Source organism: Ascaphus truei, chromosome 13 (genome assembly GCF_040206685.1).
Source record: "Ascaphus truei isolate aAscTru1 chromosome 13, aAscTru1.hap1, whole genome shotgun sequence".
In the NCBI taxonomy this organism is placed as follows: domain Eukaryota; kingdom Metazoa; phylum Chordata; class Amphibia; order Anura; family Ascaphidae; genus Ascaphus; species Ascaphus truei.
In genome coordinates this window covers 10489727-10511497 of record NC_134495.1, presented here as the reverse complement: position 1 = coordinate 10511497, position 21771 = coordinate 10489727, and the positions used below count along the sequence as shown (strand labels likewise).

At 51.1% G+C, this 21771-nt stretch overlaps 1 protein-coding gene across 1 annotated transcript in view; it reads right to left on the bottom strand.

Moving 5' to 3' along the window:
• Nucleotides 1-4824: 4824 nt before the first annotated feature.
• Nucleotides 4825-21771, bottom strand: part of BCR (BCR activator of RhoGEF and GTPase) — a 75090-nt gene continuing 58143 nt past the window's right edge. Inside the window, exons 21-23 of the mRNA XM_075568448.1 lie at nt 17881-17986; nt 17425-17587; nt 4825-6904 (exon numbers count right to left, since the gene is read on the bottom strand). Coding sequence (XP_075424563.1) covers nt 6815-6904; nt 17425-17587; nt 17881-17986 — 359 coding nt within the window. The 3' untranslated portion in view covers nt 4825-6814. The remainder of the gene's footprint in view (nt 6905-17424; nt 17588-17880; nt 17987-21771) is intronic.

Here is a 21771-nt window from a genome sequence, read left to right as displayed (position 1 = left end):
GGACACAGGGGGAGGAGACACAGAGTGGGAGGGGAGACGGGAACACAGAGTGGAGGGGAGATAGGCTGGGGACAGAGTCACAGTGTGTGGACAGAGTCACAGTGTGGGACAGAGTCACAGTGTCGGGACAGAGTCCAGTGTGTGGACAGAGTCACAGTGTGGGGACAGAGTCACAGTGTGGGGACAGAGTCACAGTGTGGGGACACAGACAGAGTGGGGGGGACCACAGACAGATTAGAGACAGTGGGGGGGGGGGGCAGAGACAGTGTGGGGACACAGACAGAGTGGGGGGGACACAGACAGATTAGAGACAGTGGGGGGGGGCAGAGACAGTGGGGGGGGGGCAGAGACAGTGGGGGGGGGCAGAGACAGTGGGGGGGGGGCAGAGACAGTGGGGGGGGGGGCAGAGACAGTGGGGGGGGGGCAGAGACAGTGGGGGGGGGGGGGCAGAGACAGTGGGCGGGGGGCAGAGACAGTGGGGGGGGGGCAGAGACAGTGGGGGGGGGGCAGAGACAGTGGGGGGGGGGCAGAGACAGTGGGGGGGGGGGGGGGCAGAGACAGTGGGGGGGGGGGGGGGCAGAGACAGTGGGGGGGGGGGGGGGCAGAGACAGTGGGGGGGGGGGGGGGCAGAGACAGTGGGGGGGGGGGGGGCAGAGACAGTGGGGGGGGGGCAGAGACAGTGGGGGGGGGGCAGAGACAGTGGGGGGGGGGGCAGAGACAGTGGGGGGGGGGGCAGAGACAGTGGGGGGGGGGCAGAGACAGTGGGGGGGGGGCAGAGACAGTGGGGGGGGGGCAGAGGACAGTGGGGGGGGGGGCAGAGACAGTGGGGGGGGGGCAGAGACAGTGGGGGGGGGGGGCAGAGACAGTGGGGGGGGGGGGCAGAGACAGTGGGGGGGGGCAGAGACAGTGGGGGGGAGGGCAGAGACAGTGGGGGGAGGGCAGAGACAGTGGGGGGGGGCAGAGACAGTGGGGGGGGGCAGAGACAGTGGGGGGGGGGCAGAGACAGTGGGGGGAGGGCAGAGACAGTGGGGGGGGGGGTGGCAGAGACGGGGGGGGGTGGCAGAGACGGGGGGGGGGTGCAGAGACAGTGGGGGGGGGGCAGAGACAGTGGGGGGGGGGCAGAGACAGTGGGGGGGGGGGGGCCAGAGACAGTGGGGGGGGGGGGAAGAGACAGTGGGGGGGGGCAGAGACAGTGGGGGGGGGGGGCAGAGACAGTGGGGGGGGTCAGAGACAGTGGGGGGGGGGGTCAGAGACAGTGGGGGGGGGGTCAGAGACAGTGGGGGTTATAAAAGCTTCAATCAGATTTAGAACTTTTGCAACTAATATTGACAGATTTATTATAAATCATTCTTTCTGGCAATGCACAGGTTATTAAGAATCTATATTAGTGTTAGGGACCCTTGAAACGTGGTCTGCCGTGCAGTTGGCTCAAGGCTTACAACAATTTGGCCAAAATGTTAAACTAAAAGACTATTAGTTATTTATACATGTATATTTAGGCACTGTACCGTATATAATTTTTTCTGGATGTGCACTGCGCTCTGTCTGTGTTTTATGTTATGTCTCTGGTTTTACACATAATCTCTCAACAATAATTACCCCTTCCCCCCCCCCCCCACCCCAAATACATACAAAACACACACTTATCTTGGGGTTGGTGTCCGGTCTCTGGTGCATGGATTTCCCCCCGCTGCTGCGGACCTCCTGCCGGTCTCCCCCTCCCCCCCTCTCCCACGATGTTCGGGACAGCCTCCCTCGCTGTCCCACGCCAGTGCATACGCCGATGTCCGAGTGTGGCACAGTGAGGCAGGCCCGCAGCCAGGGGAGAGGCCAGGGGGCCGGCGGCCGGACAAAGCTAGACGAAGCCAGTCCTCTCGTTGCCTCGGCTCGCCCCGTGCACGCCGGAGAGAGGCAGGCCCGCAGCTAGGGGACAGCCAGGGGCCTGTGGTAACGAGAGGATTGGCAGCTGGGCAAAAAGTTGGGCCCGACCTCTGGCAGGGGCCCAATTTCCAGTGACGGCACGCCGTCCTCCCCCGCATCCACCAGGCCTGGACACTTGACCCGGCTCCCTTCTTTCCCTCCCCTCCCCCCTCGGCGGCCCTGTGGGATGATAAAGTGCTGTGTACATCCCTGTCCCTTTCTAGGGTTCCAGGTGTCCAGTATTGAACCGGACTGCCCTGTATTTGGACACTGTCAGTAAAATGTAGGTAATACTGGACATGTATGTGTCTGGTATTACCTCTCTGGACATGTATGTGTCCAGTATTACCTCTCTGGACATGTATGTGTCCGGTATTACCTCTCTGGACATGTATGTGTCCAGTATTACCTCTCTGGACATGTATGTGTCCGGTATTACCTCTCTGGACATCTATGTGTCTGGTATGACCTCTCTGGACATGTATGTGTCCAGTATTACCTCAGGACATAATTACCTGACTGGCTTGGGGGGGGGATTTCTCTGCTGTGAGGGAGCTGGGCAGCTTCCTCCGTCCTGATTGGCTGCTGCTGGGTAATGCAACCAATCACGAAGAGGTGTCAGGAGTCTGGGGGTGGGGCCAAGGAGAGGAGAAAACAGCATGGAGAGGACGTGTGTGTGTCTCGAGTGCGTCGCACCATGCACCATTCTGTCCAGTATTTTTGGAGACGCCACTTGGCAAACCTATGTATGTATGTATGGCACTAAGAGCTGACCGGTCCCGTTTTTAACTTGTGGTTCATTTAATGATATTCGTGACTGTGCCCGCCGGCACGTGTAATAGAAACAAATAATATATACAAAGGAATCGCTGAGGTTCAGACGTTTTATTGAACAGCTCAAGTACAAATCGAGGCTACAAATGCTTTTGAATATTTTAACAAATACAATATAATTCCCTTTTTTAAACAGTTTTTATCCACTTTAGAAAAGGAGCCCTCGGTCTTTCGAATCGATCCCCGGAGTGGGGAATTAACTGACTAGACCTGCGATTAGCATCCCCCAGAATCCTCCTCTGCATGCCCCAATCCTGCCCCCTCCCCTGATCTCCGGCGTTGCGATGCAATGTTACCGCTTCACTTCCTATCCTGCAATGTGGATGGGGCATTGCGGCCCAGTTCCCCCCCCAAAAAAGGAGGCGCTGAACGTTCGCACGACTCCGTTTCTATTTAAAGGCTCCCCTAAATCCATGCTAAAATGGATAAGCAAAAGGCGACAGTGTGATCATTTGCATGCCATTACCCAGAATCCCTGGCTGCAGTGGAAGCACTGCAGGCAAAGACATAATGGGGCGGGACGGGGGTGCCCCGAGACGTGCTCACAAGTGGGATTGTTTATTTCCTAACGCGTGGCACACTTCTGTGGATCTAGGCTTCGGGCGGCAGAATGGGTGAGATTTTCTTACTGTGACCGTACACGGGAAGCGCACAGACGCGTGTCAGGCCTGTCCCGTGGCGACCGGAACCACGGGACACGCAAACGCATGAACAGACGTGTAACATTGGTGCGATAGCCTGTTACAAGGATGGTCTGGGGCCTCTGCCCCTGCTCAGAGATTTAATGCCCTCGGAGACTTCCACTCTCAGGATTGGACCCCGGAGTAATGCAGAGGGTTCTGGAACTGTCTGGCCCGCAGTGCCCCTCGTGTCCTCACCAGCCGCCTGCCCGAAGAGAATCCGGGACACGTGTCGCCCGCATGCAGAACCTGCCCCAGTGTAATATGGATCACACAGCACTTGTCTGTGGCATGAGGGGGAGGTGTGATCAGTCCCGTGATTCTGGCAGTGAATTCCTTTGGTCCAAAGTGTTAAGCACCCAAAGAGCCCAGCTCTGGGGGGCAGTGAGGGGTTGTCCCTGCATGCAGGCTCCGGGGGCAGAGTGAGGGGTGTCCCTGCATGCAGGCTCCGGGGGGCAGAGTGAGGGGTGTCCCTGCGTGCAGGCTCCGGGGGGCAGTGAGGGGTGTCCCTGCGTGCAGGCTCCGGGGGCAGTGAGGGGGTGTCCCTGCGTGCAAGCTCTGGGGGGCAGAGTGAGGGGGTTGTCCCTGCGTGCAGCCTCCGGGGGGCCAGAGTGAGAGGGTGTCCCTGCGTGCAAGCTCTGGGGGGCAGAGGTGAGGGGTGTCCCTGCATGCAGGACCCAGCTCCGGGGGGCAGAGTGAGGGGTGTCCCTGCGTGCTGCCTCCGGGGGGCAGTGAGGGGTATCCCTGCGTGCAGCCTCCGGGGGGCAGTGAGGGGTATCCCTGCGTGCAGCCTCCGGGGGGGCAGTGAGAGGTATCCCTGCATGCAGCCTCCGGGGGGCAGAGTGAGGGGTGTCCTTGCGTGCAGGCTCCGGGGGGCAGTGAGGAAGAATGTATATGAGGTGGGGGGAGCAGCGGACTCCTCTCTGACTTTAATGGGGGTGAGGTGGCCCCTCTGGCTGCAATGGGGGGAGAGGAGAGGCCCCCCTCGGCTTGCAAAGGGGGTTGGAGGGAGAGGCCCCTCTCTGGCTGCAATGGGGCGAGGGGAGAGGCCCCCCTCGGCTTGCAAAGGGGGTTGGAGGGAGAGGCCCCTCTCTGGCTGCAATGGGGGGAGGGGAGAGGCCCCCCTCGGCTTGCAAAGGGGGTTGGAGGGAGAGGCCCCTCTCTGGCTGCAATGGGGGGGAGGGGAGAGGCCCCCCTCGGCTTGCAAAGGGGGTTGGAGGGAGAGGCCCCTCTCTGGCTGCAATGGGGGGAGGGGAGAGGCCCCCCTCGGCTTGCAAAGGGGGTTGGAGGGAGAGGCCCCTCTCTGGCTGCAATGGGTGGGGGGCGAGAGGCCCCCCCCCGGCTTGCAAACGGGGTTGGAGGGAGAGGCCCCTTTCTGGCTGCAATGGGTGGGGGGCATTATTTTCCTGTTTGCACAAAATGTAACGGACATTTAAAAACTGGTAAAAAAAAACCTAATGTTTTCTGTATAAAATCAGAATGTGAAACATCTCCCTGGGAGGTGAGGGGTTAAATCCGCCAGTAAGGCGGAGCCGTTAAACATGCTGCAAACACCACAGACAGACAATAAAAATCCTTCTAAACACTACAACACAAACACAAGAACTATCAGAGCCAAGAAAGTCACCGCGCCAACCCCAGCACTCAGCTGTGCGCTGGCGCGGTCCTGACACCTTGTGGCTGGAACAGGTAATGCAGTCGCCAAAATCCCTGCGTGCCAGTTCTCCAATCACACAAACAGACTCTATGCCCAGACTAGCGCCTGACCTATCGGCTGCAAGTACGTACAGTATACTCTCCACGTGAGCAGGTCTTTTTCATGCAGCTGGTTGGGACAGATCCAATGTGATCATTCTTCCTCCAATATAGAGGTAAATGAGAATTTTAATCAGGTAGTGTTAGGACCTGCAAATGTGGTCATGCCTTGATGTGGCTCGCAGGCTTATAATGCTTTGGCCAAAGCGTTTAACTAAATGACCTTTCTCAAGAGCTATATAGGTATGTCACTGTGTATTTTTGTCATATTGGATGTAGCTTTGGGCCTCTCTGTTTTTTGTTGTGTATGCCATGGGGTGTTCAATACCCCACAACAGGTCAGTTCTGGATATCCCTGCTTCAGCACAGGTGGCTCAGTTGAAGACTGCACCACCTGTGCTGAAGCAGGGATATCCTTAAAGCCTGTCCTGTCGGGGGGTCCCAAGGCCCCCTGCATTATGCAACATGCTGGGCTCTATGTATCACAGTAACTGCAGGCCTCCGAAAAGGTGCATTTTTCTTCCCGTCTATAATGCAATATATTGATGACGTGTGTTGCTACAAGTGTAGAATTTGGCGTGTGCTGCGCTCATATTCTGCGGTAACCCCCCCCCCCCCCCCAGATTTCCGCCATCTTTAAAGGTGACGGGGAAAACCGGTCAAGAAAAGTAACGCGAGCCGCAGATTTCTTGCTGCAGGCTCCGCCCCTAACTCCTCCCACTTCGCTCCGTCCATCCTTCATCTTGTGGCAGACGGGCGCAGGTGCCCCGCGAAAATGGCGCACACAAGATTAATACATAGACCAGGGGTGGGCAACTCCAGTCTTCAAGGGCCACCAACAGGTCAGGTGTTCCGGATATAACCTGCTTCAGCACAGGTGGCTCACTGAGCCACCTGTGCTGAAGCAGGTTATATCCGGAACACCAGTTGTGGCCCTCGAGGACCAGAGTTGCCCACCCCTGACCGAGACGCTGCCTACCGCAGGTATATGGTAGTGTGGGTTGCAACAAAATAAGTATTTTGCACCGGAATTTGTCATTTGATACATAGAGCCCTGTGTATACCTTGGTCTGGGTTGCCATCTTGGTTTTGCCCATCGCCTGTCCCTTCTCCCTGTCTGTGCTTCTGACAGCCCCACATGTAGGTCCCAAAAATGGCAGATGAATTATAAAAAGGCGCTGGTTCCCCATTGAAACATTTCTCACTTGGACCCCCAGTCTCCCCCAGCACCGGGAGCGGGGCAGCTCAGTCTGCATAAATATATAATGACTTCTAATACATGTCGGCCTGGTCCCCGGCAGGACAGAGCTGGTCCCTTCCTCTGTAGAGGCCATTCCCCAGAACAGGAGGGTGACCGGGGGGGGGGGGGGCTTAGAGACTGGCAGGCGGAGGCGCCCAACGGGTCACCGGATAAATAAGTTAAAAAGAGCTCTCTCTTAGTGCTGACAATTACTAACCCCCCCCCCCCACCCATGACCGCACATGCACCGAGGGGGGGGGTGCGATCTGCGTGTCCTTTCAGTCACTGCGTCACCCTGCGGGGGGGGGGGGGCGGAGGTCACCGGTCACCCTGCGTGACTCCGTGTGCCACATCCCTCTGGCTGTGACAAGACGGGCGAGGGGGGTTACACCTCGGTGGAGAAGAGGATACTCTGACGCTTGCTGTCTGGGGCGGGGATTGAGTCCAGCTGCAGGAAGTACAACAGGACCTGCACCTGGGGGAGAGAGAGAGAGGTGCTCAGGTGCGCAGAATCGGGGATCCCCTGCCCCCCCCCCCACCTGTTACTGTGTCTATAGGTATATACTGTGTGACGGGACAGGGAGAGGTTACCGTATCTATAGGTATATACTGTGTGACGGGACGGGGAGAGGTTACCGTATCTATAGGTATATACTGTGTGACGGGACAGGGAGAGATTACCGTATCTATAGGTATATACTGTGTGACGGGACAGGGAGAGGTTACCGTATCTATAGGTATATACTGTGTGACGGGACAGGGAGAGGTTACCGTATCTATAGGTATATACTGTGTGACGGGACAGGGAGAGGTTACCGTATCTATAGGTATATACTGTGTGACGGGACAGGGAGAGGTTACCGTGTCTATAGGTATATACTGTGTGACGGGACAGGCAGAGGTTACCGTATCTATAGGTATATACTGTGTGACGGGACAGGGAGAGGTTACCGTATCTATAGGTATATACTGTGTGACGGGACAGGTTACCGTATCTATAGGTATATACTGTGTGACGGGACAGGGAGAGGTTACCGTATCTATAGGTATATACTGTGTGACGGGACAGGGAGAGGTTACCGTATCTATAGGTATATACTGTGGGACAGGGAGAGGTTACCGTATCTATAGGTATATACTGTGTGACGGGACAGGGAGAGGTTACCGTATCTATAGGTATATACTGTGTGACGGGACAGGGAGAAATTACCGTATCTATAGGTATATACTGTGTGACGGGACAGAAAGAGGTTACCATATCTATAGGTATATACTGTGTGACGGGACAGGTTACCGTATCTATAGGTATATAGTGTGTGACGGGACAGGGAGAGGTTACCGTATCTATAGGTATATACTGTGTGACGGGACAGGGAGAGGTTACCGTATCTATAGGTATATACTGTGTGACGGGACAGGCAGAGGTTACCGTATCTATAGGTATATACTGTGTGACGGGACAGGGAGAGGTTACCGTATCTATAGGTATATACTGTGTGACGGGACAGAGAGAGGTTACCGTATCTATAGGTATATACTGTGTGACAGGACAGGGAGAGGTTACCGTATCTATAGGTATATACTGTGTGACGGGACAGGCAGAGGTTACCGTATCTATAGGTATATACTGTGTGACGGGACAGGGAGAGGTTACCATATCTATAGGTATATACTGTGTGACGGGACAGGCAGAGGTTACCGTATCTATAGGTATATACTGTGTGACGGGACAGGGAGAGGTTACCATATCTATAGGTATATACTGTGTGACGGGACAGGCAGAGGTTACCGTATCTATAGGTATATACTGTGTGACGGGACAGGGAGAGATTACCGTATCTATAGGTATATACTGTGTGACAGGACAGGGAGATGTTACCGTATCTATAGGTATATACTGTGTGACGGGACAGGGAGAGGTTACCGTGTCTATAGGTATATACTGTGTGACGGGACAGGGAGAGGTTACCGTATCTATAGGTATATACTGTGTGACGGGACAGAGAGAGGTTACCGTATCTATAGGTATATACTGTGTGACAGGACAGGGAGAGGTTACCGTATCTATAGGTATATACTGTGTGACGGGACATGGAGAGGTTACCGTATCTATAGGTATATACTGTGTGACGGGACAGGGAGAGGTTACCGTGTCTATAGGTATATACTGTGTGACGGGACAGGGAGAGGTTACCGTGTCTATAGGTATATACTGTGTGACGGGACAGGGAGAGGTTACCGTGTCTATAGGTATATACTGTGTGACGGGACAGGGAGAGGTTACCGTGTCTATAGGTATATACTGTGTGACGGGACAGGGAGAGGTTACCGTATCTATAGGTATATACTGTGTGACGGGACAGGGAGAGGTTACCGTATCTATAGGTATATACTGTGTGACGGGACAGGGAGAGGCTACCGTATCTATAGGTATATACTGTGTGACGGGACAGGGAGAGGTTACCGTATCTATAGGTATATACTGTGTGACGGGACAGGGAGAGGTTACCGTATCTATAGGTATATACTGTGTGACGGGACAGGGAGAGGTTACCGTATCTATAGGTATATACTGTGTGACGAGACAGGTTACCGTATCTATAGGTATATACTGTGTGACGGGACAGGGAGAGGTTACCGTATCTATAGGTATATACTGTGTGACGGGACAGGGAGAGGTTACCGTGTCTATAGGTATATACTGTGTGACGGGACAGGGAGAGGTTACCGTGTCTATAGGTATATACTGTGTGACGGGACAGGCAGAGGTTACCGTATCTATAGGTATATACTGTGTGACGGGACAGGGAGAGGTTACCATATCTATAGGTATATACTGTGTGACGGGACAGGGAGAGGTTACCGTGTCTATAGGTATATACTGTGTGACGGGACAGGCAGAGGTTACCGTATCTATAGGTATATACTGTGTGACGGGACAGGGAGAGGTTACCATATCTATAGGTATATACTGTGTGACGGGACAGGGAGAGGTTACCGTGTCTATAGGTATATACTGTGTGACGGGACAGGCAGAGGTTACCGTATCTATAGGTATATACTGTGTGACGGGACAGGGAGAGGTTACCATATCTATAGGTATATACTGTGTGACGGGACAGGCAGAGGTTACCGTATCTATAGGTATATACTGTGTGACGGGACAGGGAGAGGTTACCGTATCTATAGGTATATACTGTGTGACGGGACAGGGAGAGGTTACCGTATCTATAGGTATATACTGTGTGACGGGACAGGGAGAGGTTACCGTATCTATAGGTATATACTGTGTGACGGGACAGGTTACCGTATCTATAGGTATATACTGTGTGACGGGACAGGGAGAGGTTACCGTATCTATAGGTATATACTGTGTGACGGGACAGGGAGAGGTTACCGTATCTATAGGTATATACTGTGTGACGGGACAGAGAGAGGTTACCATATCTATAGGTATATACTGTGTGACAGGACAGGGAGAGGTTACCGTATCTATAGGTATATACTGTGTGACGGGACAGGCAGAGGTTACCGTATCTATAGGTATATACTGTGTGACGGGACAGGGAGAGGTTACCATATCTATAGGTATATACTGTGTGACGGGACAGGCAGAGGTTACCGTATCTATAGGTATATACTGTGTGACGGGACAGGGAGAGGTTACCATATCTATAGGTATATACTGTGTGACGGGACAGGCAGAGGTTACCGTATCTATAGGCATATACTGTGTAACGGGACAGGGAGAGATTACCGTATCTATAGGTATATACTGTGTGACAGGACAGGGAGATGTTACCGTATCTATAGGTATATACTGTGTGACGGGACAGGGAGAGGTTACCGTGTCTATAGGTATATACTGTGTGACGGGACAGGGAGAGGTTACCGTATCTATAGGTATATACTGTGTGACGGGACAGAGAGAGGTTACCGTATCTATAGGTATATACTGTGTGACAGGACAGGGAGAGGTTACCGTATCTATAGGTATATACTGTGTGACGGGACATGGAGAGGTTACCGTATCTATAGGTATATACTGTGTGACGGGACAGGGAGAGGTTACCGTGTCTATAGGTATATACTGTGTGACGGGACAGGGAGAGGTTACCGTGTCTATAGGTATATACTGTGTGACGGGACAGGGAGAGGTTACCGTGTCTATAGGTATATACTGTGTGACGGGACAGGGAGAGGTTACCGTGTCTATAGGTATATACTGTGTGACGGGACAGGGAGAGGTTACCGTATCTATAGGTATATACTGTGTGACGGGACAGGGAGAGGTTACCGTATCTATAGGTATATACTGTGTGACGGGACAGGGAGAGGCTACCGTATCTATAGGTATATACTGTGTGACGGGACAGGTTACCGTATCTATAGGTATATACTGTGTGACGGGACAGGGAGAGGTTACCGTATCTATAGGTATATACTGTGTGACGGGACAGGTTACCGTATCTATAGGTATATACTGTGTGACGGGAGAGGTTACCGTATCTATAGGTATATACTGTGTGACGGGACAGGCAGAGGTTACCGTATCTATAGGTATATACTGTGTGACGGGAGAGGTTACCGTATCTATAGGTATATACTGTGTGACGGGACAGGCAGAGGTTACCGTATCTATAGGTATATACTGTGTGACGGGACAGGGAGAGGTTACCGTATCTATAGGTATATACTGTGTGACGGGACAGGCAGAGGTTACCGTATCTATAGGTATATACTGTGTGACGGGACAGGCAGAGGTTACCGTATCTATAGGTATATACTGTGTGACGGGACAGGGAGAGGTTACCGTATCTATAGGTATATACTGTGTGACGGGACAGGGAGAGGTTACCGTATCTATAGGTATATACTGTGTGACGGGACAGAGAGAGGTTACCGTATCTATAGGTATATATAGGTATATACTGTGTGACGGGACAGGCAGAGGTTACCGTATCTATAGGTATATACTGTGTGACGGGACAGAGAGAGGTTACCATATCTATAGGTATATATAGGTATATACTGTGTGACGGGACAGGGAGAGGTTACCGTATCTATAGGTATATACTGTGTGACGGGACAGGGAGAGGTTACAGTATCTATAGGTATATACTGTGTGACGGGACAGGGAGAGGTTACCGTGTCTATAGGTATATACTGTGTGACGGGACAGGCAGAGGTTACCGTATCTATAGGTATATACTGTGTGACGGGACAGGGAGAGGTTACCGTATCTATAGGTATATACTGTGTGACGGGACAGGGAGAGGTTACCGTATCTATAGGTATATACTGTGTGACGGGACAGGGAGAGGTTACCGTATCTATAGGTATATACTGTGTGACGGGACAGAGAGAGGTTACCGTATCTATAGGTATATACTGTGTGACGGGACAGGGAGAGGTTACCGTATCTATAGGTATATACTGTGTGACAGGACAGGGAGAAATTACCGTATCTATAGGTATATACTATGTGATGGGACAGAGAGAGGTTACCATATCTATAGGTATATACTGTGTGACGGGACAGGGAGAGGTTACCGTATCTATAGGTATATACTGTGTGACGGGACAGGGAGAGGTTACCATATCTATAGGTATATACTGTGTGACGGGACAGGGAGAAATTACCGTATCTATAGGTATATACTGTGTGACGGGACAGGGAGAGGTTACCGTATCTATAGGTATATACTGTGTGACGGGACGGGGAGAGGTTACCGTATCTATAGGTATATACTGTGTGACGGGACAGGGAGAGGTTACCGTATCTATAGGTATATACTGTGTGACGGGACAGGTTACCGTATCTATAGGTATATACTGTGTGACGGGACAGGGAGAGGTTACCGTATCTATAGGTATATACTGTGTGACGGGACAGGGAGAGGTTACCGTATCTATAGGTATATACTGTGTGACGGGACAGGGAGAGGTTACCGTATCTATAGGTATATACTGTGTGACGGGACAGGGAGAGGTTACCGTATCTATAGGTATATACTGTGTGACGGGACAGGGAGAAATTACCGTATCTATAGGTATATACTGTGTGACGGGACAGAGAGAGGTTACCATATCTATAGGTATATACTGTGTGACGGGACAGGTTACCGTATCTATAGGTATATACTGTGTGACGGGACGGGGAGAGGTTACCATATCTATAGGTATATACTGTGTGACGGGACAGGGAGAAATTACCGTATCTATAGGTATATACTGTGTGACGGGACAAGGAGAGGTTACCGTATCTATAGGTATATACTGTGTGACGGGACGGAGAGGTTACCGTATCTATAGGTATATACTGTGTGAAGGGACAGGGAGAGGTTACCGTGTCTATAGGTATATACTGTGTGACGGGACAGGGAGAGGTTACTGTATCTATAGGTATATACTGTGTGACGGGACAGGGAGAGGTTACCGTATCTATAGGTATATACTGTGTGACGGGACAGGGAGAGGTTACCGTATCTATAGGTATATATTGTGTGACGGGACAGGGAGAGGTTACCGTATCTATAGGTATATACTGTGTGACGGGACAGGTTACCGTATCTATAGGTATATACTGTGTGACGGGACGGGGAGAGGTTACCGTATCTATAGGTATATACTGTGTGACGGGACGGGGAGAGATTACCGTATCTATAGGTATATTCTGTGTGACGGGACAGGGAGAGGTTACCGTATCTATAGGTATATACTGTGTGACGGGACAGGGAGAGGTTACCGTATCTATAGGCATATACTGTGTGACGGGACAGGGAGAAATTACCGTATCTATAGGTATATACTGTGTGACGGGACAGGGAGAGATTGCCGTATCTATAGGTATATACTGTGTGACGGGACAGGGAGAGGTTACCGTATCTATAGGTATATACTGTGTGACGGGACAGGGAGAGATTACCGTATCTATAGGTATATACTGTGTGACGGGACAGGGAGAGGTAACCGTATCTATAGGTATATACTGTGTGACGGGACAGGGAGAGGTTACCGTATCTATAGGTATATACTGTGTGACGGGACAGGGAGAGGTTACCGTATCTATAGGTATATACTGTGTGACGGGACAGAGAGAGGTTACCGTATCTATAGGTATATACTGTGTGACAGGACAGGGAGAGGTAACCGTATCTATAGGTATATACTGTGTGACGGGACAGGGAGAGGTTACCGTATCTATAGGTATATACTGTGTGACGGGACAGGGAGAGGTTACCGTATCTATAGGTATATACTGTGTGACGGGACAGGGAGAGGTTACCGTATCTATAGGTATATACTGTGTGACGGGACAGGGAGAGGTTACCGTATCTATAGGTATATACTGTGTGACGGGACAGGGAGAGGTTACCGTATCTATAGGTATATACTGTGTGACGGGACAGGGAGAGGTTACCGTATCTATAGGTATATACTGTGTGACGGGACAGGGAGAGGTTACCGTATCTATAGGTATATACTGTGTGACGGGACGGGGAGAGGTTACCGTATCTATAGGTATATACTGTGTGACGGGACAGGGAGAGGTTACCGTATCTATAGGTATATACTGTGTGACGGGACAGAGAGAGGTTACCGTATCTATAGGTATATATAGGTATATACTGTGTGACGGGACAGGCAGAGGTTACCGTATCTATAGGTATATACTGTGTGACGGGACAGGGAGAGGTTACCGTATCTATAGGTATATACTGTGTGACGGGACAGGGAGAGGTTACCGTATCTATAGGTATATACTGTGTGACGGGACAGGGAGAGGTTACCGTATCTATAGGTATATACTGTGTGACGGGACAGGGAGAGGTTACCGTATCTATAGGTATATACTGTGTGACGGGACAGGGAGAGGTTACCGTATCTATAGGTATATACTGTGTGACGGGACAGGGAGAGGTTACCGTATCTATAGGTATATACTGTGTGACGGGACGGGAGAGGTTACCGTATCTATAGGCAGTGGTTGACAAATCACCAAAAAATCTACTCGCCACACAAAAAAATCTACTCGCCACCTAGTACCAAACGTGTGCTGCTTGAGCCAATATTTACTCGCCCGGGGGTTAAATCCACTCGCCCGGGGCGAGCAAATGTATAGGTTTGTCGAACACTGTCTATAGGTATATACTGTGTGACGGGACGGGGAGAGGTTACCGTATCTATAGGTATATACTGTGTGACGGGACAGAGAGAGGTTACCGTATCTATAGGTATATACTGTGTGACGGGACAGGGAGAGGTTACCGTATCTATAGGTATATACTGTGTGACAGGACAGGGAGAGGTTACCGTATCTATAGGTATATACTGTGTGACGGGACAGGGAGAGGTTACCGTATCTATAGGTATATACTGTGTGACGGGACGGGGAGAGGTTACCGTATCTATAGGTATATACTGTGTGACGGGACAGGGAGAGATTGCCGTATCTATAGGTATATACTGTGTGACGGGACATGGAGAGGTTACCGTATCTATAGGTATATACTGTGTTACGGGACAGGGAGAGGTTACCGTATCTATAGGTATATACTGTGTGACGGGACAGGCAGAGGATACCGTATCTATAGGTATATACTGTGTGACAGGACAGGGAGAGGTTACCGTATCTATAGGTATATACTGTGTGACGGGACAGGCAGAGGTTACCGTATCTATAGGTATATACTGTGTGATGGGACAGGGAGAGGTTACTGTATTTATGGGACAGGGAGAGGTTACTGTATTTATGGGACAGGGAGAGGTTACTGTATTTATGGGACAGGGAGAGGTTACTGTATTTATGGGACAGGGAGAGGTTACTGTATTTATGGGACAGGGAGAAGTTACTTTATTTATGGGACAGGGAGAAGTTACTGTATTTATGGGACAGGGAGAGGTTACTGTATATATGGGATAGGGAGAGGTTACTGTATTTATGGGACAGGGAGAGGTTACTGTATATATGGGACAGGGAGAGGTTACTGTATTTATGGGACAGGGAGAAGTTACTGTATTTATGGGACAGGGAGAGGTAACTGTATTTATGGGACAGGGAGAGGTTACTGTATTTATGGGACAGGGAGAGGTTACTGTATATATGGGACATTGAGAGGTTACTGTATATATGGGACAGGGAGAGGTTACTGTATTTATGGACAGGGAGAAGTTACTGTATTTATGGGACAGGGAGAGGTTACTGTATTTATGGGACAGGGAGAAGTTACTGTATTTATGGGACAGGGAGAGGTTACTGTATTTATGGGACAGGGAGAGGTTACTGTATTTATGGGACAGGGAGAGGTTACTGTATTTATGGACAGGGAGAAGTTACTGTATTTATGGGACAGGGAGAGGTTACTGTATTTATGGACAGGGAGAAGTTACTGTATTTATGGGACAGGGAGAGGTTACTGTATATATGGGACAGGGAGAGGTTACTGTATTTATGGACAGGGAGAAGTTACTGTATTTATGGGACAGGGAGAGGTTACTGTATTTATGGGACAGGGAGAAGTTACTGTATTTATGGGACAGGGAGAGGTTACTGTATTTATGGGACAGGGAGAGGTTACTGTATATATGGGACAGGGAGAAGTTACTGTATTTATGGGACAGGGAGAGGTTACTGTATATATGGGACAGGGAGAGGTTACTGTATTTATGGACAGGGAGAAGTTACTGTATTTATGGGACAGGGAGGGGTTACCGTATCTATAGGTATATACTGTGTGACGGGACAGGGAGAGGTTACTGTATTTATGGGACAGGGAGAGGTTACTGTATTTATGGGACAGGGAGAGGTTACTGTATTTATGGACAGGGAGAAGTTACTGTATTTATGGGACAGGGAGAGGTTACTGTATTTATGGGACAGGGAGAAGTTACTGTATTTATGGGACAGGGAGAGGTTACTGTATTTATGGGACAGGGAGAGGTTACTGTATATATGGGACAGGGAGAGGTTACTGTATTTATGGGACAGGGAGAGGTTACTGTATATATGGGACAGGGAGAGGTTACTGTATTTATGGGACAGGGAGAAGTTACTGTATTTATGGGACAGGGAGAGGTTACTGTATTTATGGGACAGGGAGAGGTTACTGTATTTATGGGACAGGGAGAAGTTACTGTATTTATGGGACAGGGAGAGGTTACTGTATTTATGGGACGGGGAGAGGTTACTGTATTTATGGGACAGGGAGAGGTTACTGTATTTATGGGACAGGGAGAGGTTACTGTATTTATGGGACAGGGAGAAGTTACTGTATTTATGGGACAGGGAGAGGTTACTGTATTTATGGGACAGGGAGAGGTTACTGTATTTATGGGACAGGGAGAGGTTACTGTATTTATGGGACAGGGAGAGGTTACTGTATTTATGGGACAGGGAGAGGTTACTGTATATATGGGACAGGGAGAGGTTACTGTATTTATGGGACAGGGAGAGGTTACTGTATTTATGGGACAGGGAGAGGTTACTGTATTTATGGGACAGGGAGAGGTTTCTGTATTTATGGGACAGGGAGAGGTTACTGTATATATGGGACAGGGAGAGGTTACTGTATTTATGGGACAGGGAGAGGTTACTGTATTTATGGGACAGGGAGAGGTTACTGTATTTATGGGACGGGGAGAGGTTACTGTATTTATGGGACAGGGAGAGGTTACTGTATTTATGGGACAGGGAGAGGTTACTGTATTTATGGGACAGGGAGAGGTTACTGTATTTATGGGACGGGGAGAGGTTACTGTATTTATGGGACAGGCGCGTGATACAGGTTTGTAAATAGACTCGTGGTAATTCCTCGCCCCTTCTACCATCATAACAACTACTAGCTTCATCGTTATTAACCCCCTCACTGCCAGGAGCGGGTCCGGCGATGCATTGCAAAGCTATATATTGCAGAACCCTCTGGCAGTGAACAGGTTAAATTCCAGCCGTCTCGGCGCGGCACGGAAGAGGTTAGCGCGGAGGTCCCAGCTCACCTGCGACATCACCTCCAGGCTCCAGCTGTCGGCCATGCTGATTGGCTGCGTGGGATTGGCCGGGATCTTGCTGTCCTTCTCGGACGGCCGGAGCAGCGTGGGCCCGAAAACCGTGGCCAGGTTGTAGAGGGACATCTTGTTCTGACTCTCCTTCTCTGCCACCCTGCAAGGGAGAGGGGGCCGTGAGAGCGGGCACAGCGTAGGCAGGGGGCACCACGGTCTCACAGCATATCCATTCGATTGCAAGCACGTGGTATTCCTCCTGTACCCCCCCCTGTCAGTGGCATCGCACCACGAGGGGCCGTGGGTACACCTGCAGGCGTCGCCCACCTTACACAGGAGTGTGTCTGCAGAGTGCGACACTGTGTGTGTGGCGTAACACAAGGAGGAAAGCTGGTACGTGGGAGGTGGGCACAGTGCCCAGGTAAGGTGCAGTTGGCACGGCGCCCCTGGTACCTTTTGAGATGGTCGAGTAGGAAGAGGAAGGTGAGCAGGTTGGGCTCCGGCAGAGACAGCAGCAGGTTCAGCATACAGCTCCCCTTGGCCACAGGGTCAGACAGCGCTGAGGGGGGCAGTGAGAGGCAGGGGTCACTAGTACAGTCAGATAACACAGTGAGAGGCAGCGGGTCACTAGTACAGTCAGATAACACAGTGAGAGGCAGCGGGTCACTAGTACAGTCAGATAACACAGTGAGAGGCAGCGGGTCACTAGTACAGTCAGATAACACAGTGAGAGGCAGCGGGTCACTAGTACAGTCAGATAGCGCAGTGAGAGGCAGGGGGTCACTAGTACAGTCAGATAGCGCAGTGAGAGGCAAGGGTCACTAGTACAGTCAGATAACACAGTGAGAGGCAGCGGGTCACTAGTACAGTCAGATAACACAGTGAGAGGCAGCGGGTCACTAGTACAGTCAGATAACACAGTGAGAGGCAGCGGGTCACTAGTACAGTCAGATAGCGCAGTGAGAGGCAGGGGGTCACTAGTACAGTCAGATAGCGCAGTGAGAGGCAAGGGTCACTAGTACAGTCAGATAACACAGTGAGAGGCAGGGGTCACTAGTACAGTCAGATAACACAGTGAGAGGCAGCGGGTCACTAGTACAGTCAGATAACACAGTGAGAGGCAGCGGGTCACTAGTACAGTCAGATAACACAGTGAGAGGCAGCGGGTCACTAGTACAGTCAGATAACACAGTGAGAGGCAGCGGGTCACTAGTACAGTCAGATAGCGCAGTGAGAGGCAGGGGGTCACTAGTACAGTCAGATAGTGCAGTGAGAGGCAAGGATCACTAGTACAGTCAGATAACACAGTGAGAGAGGCAGGGGTCACTAGTACAGTCAGATAACGCAGTGAGAGGCAGGGGTCACTAGTATAGTCAGATAACACAGTGAGAGGCAGCGGGTCACTAGTACAGTCAGATAACACAGTGAGAGGCAGCGGGTCACTAGTACAGTCAGATAGCGCAGTGAGAGGCAGGGGGTCACTAGTACAGTCAGATAATGCAGTGAGAGGCAGGGGTCACTAGTACAGTCAGATAACACAGTGAGAGGCAGCGGGTCACTAGTACAGTCAGATAGCGCAGTGAGAGGCAGGAGTCACTAGTACAGTCAGATAACGCAGTGAGAGGCAGGGGGTCACTAGTACAGTCGGATAACGCAGTGAGAGGCAGCGGGTCACTAGTACAGTCAGATAATGCAGTGAGAGGCAGGAGTCACTAGTACAGTCAGATAACGCAGTGAGAGGCAGCGGGTCACTAGTACAGTCAGATAATGCAGTGAAAGGCAGGAGTCACTAGTACAGTCAGATAACGCAGTGAGAGGCAGGGGGTCACTAGTACAGTCAGATAACGCAGTGAGAGGCAGCGGGTCACTAGTACAGTCAGATAATGCAGTGAGAGGCAGGAGTCACTAGTACAGTCAGATAACGCAGTGAGAGGCAGGAGTCACTAGTACAGTCAGATAATGCAGTGAGAGGCAGGAGTCACTAGTACAGTCAGATAACGCAGTGAGAGGCATGGAGTCACTAGTACAGTCAGATAACGCAGTTAAAGGCACGGACTCACTAGTACAGTCAGATAACGCAGTGAGAGGCAGCGGGTCACTAGTACAGTCAGATAATGCAGTGAGAGGCAGGAGTCACTAGTACAGTCAGATAACGCAGTGAGAGGCAGGAGTCACTAGTACAGTCAGATAATGCAGTGAGAGGCAGGAGTCACTAGTACAGTCAGATAACGCAGTGAGGCATGGAGTCACTAGTACAGTCAGATAACGCAGTGAGAGGGAGCGGGTCACTAGTACAGTCAGATAATGCAGTGAGAGGCAGGAGTCACTAGTACAGTCAGATAACGCAGTGAGAAGCAGGGGGTCACTAGAACAGTCAGATAACGCAGTGAGAGGCAGCGGGTCACTAGTACAGTCAGATAATGCAGTGAGAGGCAGAAGTCACTAGTACAGTCAGATAACGCAGTGAGTGGCAGGAGTCACTAGTACAGTCAGATAATGCAGTGAGAGGCAGGAGTCACTAGTACAGTCAGATAACACTGTGAGAGGCAGCGGGTCACTAGTACAGTCAGATAATGCAGTGAGAGGAAGGAGTCACTAGTACAGTCAGATAATGCAGTGAGAGGCAGGAGTCACTAGTACAGTCAGATAACACAGTGAGAGGCATGCAGTCACTAGTACAGTCAGATAACGCAGTGAGAGGCATAGAGTCACTAGTACAGTCAGATAACGCAGTGAGAGGCAGGAGTCACTAGTACAGTCAGATAACGCAGTGAGAGGCAGGGGGTCACTAGTACAGTCGGATAACGCAGTGAGAGGCAGCGGGTCACTAGTACAGTCAGATAATGCAGTGAGAGGCAGGAGTCACTAGTACAGTCAGATAACGCAGTGAGAGGCAGCGGGTCACTAGTACAGTCAGATAATGCAGTGAAAGGCAGGAGTCACTAGTACAGTCAGATAACGCAGTGAGAGGCAGGGGGTCACTAGTACAGTCAGATAACGCAGTGAGAGGCAGCGGGTCACTAGTACAGTCAGATAATGCAGTGAGAGGCAGGAGTCACTAGTACAGTCAGATAACGCAGTGAGAGGCAGGGGGTCACTAGTACAGTCAGATAACGCAGTGAGAGGCAGGGGGTCACTAGTACAGTCAGATAACGCAGTGAGAGGCAGGGGTCACTAGTACAGTCAGATAACATAGTGAGAGGCAGGGGGTCACTAGTACAGTCAGATAACGCAGTGAGAGGCAGGAGTCACTAGTACAGTTAGATAACGCAGTGAGAGGCAGCGGGTCACTAGTACAGTCAGATAACACAGGGAGAGGCATGGAGTCACTAGTACAGTCCGATAACGCAGTGAGAGGCAGCGGGTCACTAGTACAGTCAGATAACATAGTGAGAGGCAGGGGGTCACTAGTACAGTCAGATAACACAGTGAGAGGCAGGGGTCACTAGTACAGTCAGATAACACAGTGAGAGGCAGCGGGTCACTAGTACAGTCAGATAATGCAGTGAGAGGCAGGGAGTCACTAGTACAGTCAGATAACACAGGGAGAGGCAGGGGTCACTAGTACAGTCAGATAACACAGTGAGAGGCAGCGGGTCACTAGTACAGTCAGATAGCGCAGTGAGAGGCAGGGGGTCACTAGTACAGTCAGATAGCGCAGTGAGAGGCAGGGGTCACTAGTACAGTCAGATAACACAGTGAGAGAGGCGGGGGTCACTAGTACAGTCAGATAACGCAGTGAGAGGCAGGGGTCACTAGTACAGTCAGATAACACAGTGAGAGGCAGCGGGTCACTAGTACAGTCAGATAATGCAGTGAGAGGCAGGGAGTCACTAGTACAGTCAGATAACACAGGGAGAGGCAGGAGTCACTAGTACAGTCAGATAATGCAGTGAGAGGCAGGAGTCACTAGTACAGTCAGATAATGCAGTGAGAGGCAGGGGGTCACTAGTACAGTCAGATAACGCAGTGAAAGAGGCAGCTGGTCACTAGTACAGTCAGATAACGCAGTGAGAGGCAGGGAGTCACTAGTACAGTCAGATAACGCAGTGAGAGGCAGCGGGTCACTAGTACAGTCAGATAACGCAGAGAGAGGCAGGGAGTCACTAGTACAGTCAGATAACGCAGTGAGATGCAGCGGGTCACTAGTACAGTCAGATAACATAGGGAGAGGCAGGGAGTCACTAGTACAGTCAGATAACACAGGGAGAGGCAGCGGGTCACTAGTACAGTCAGATAACGCAGTGAGAGGCAGGGAGTCACTAGTACAGTCAGATAACACAGGGAGAGGCAGGGGGTCACTAGTACAGTCAGATAATGCAGTGAGAGGCAGGAGTCACTAGT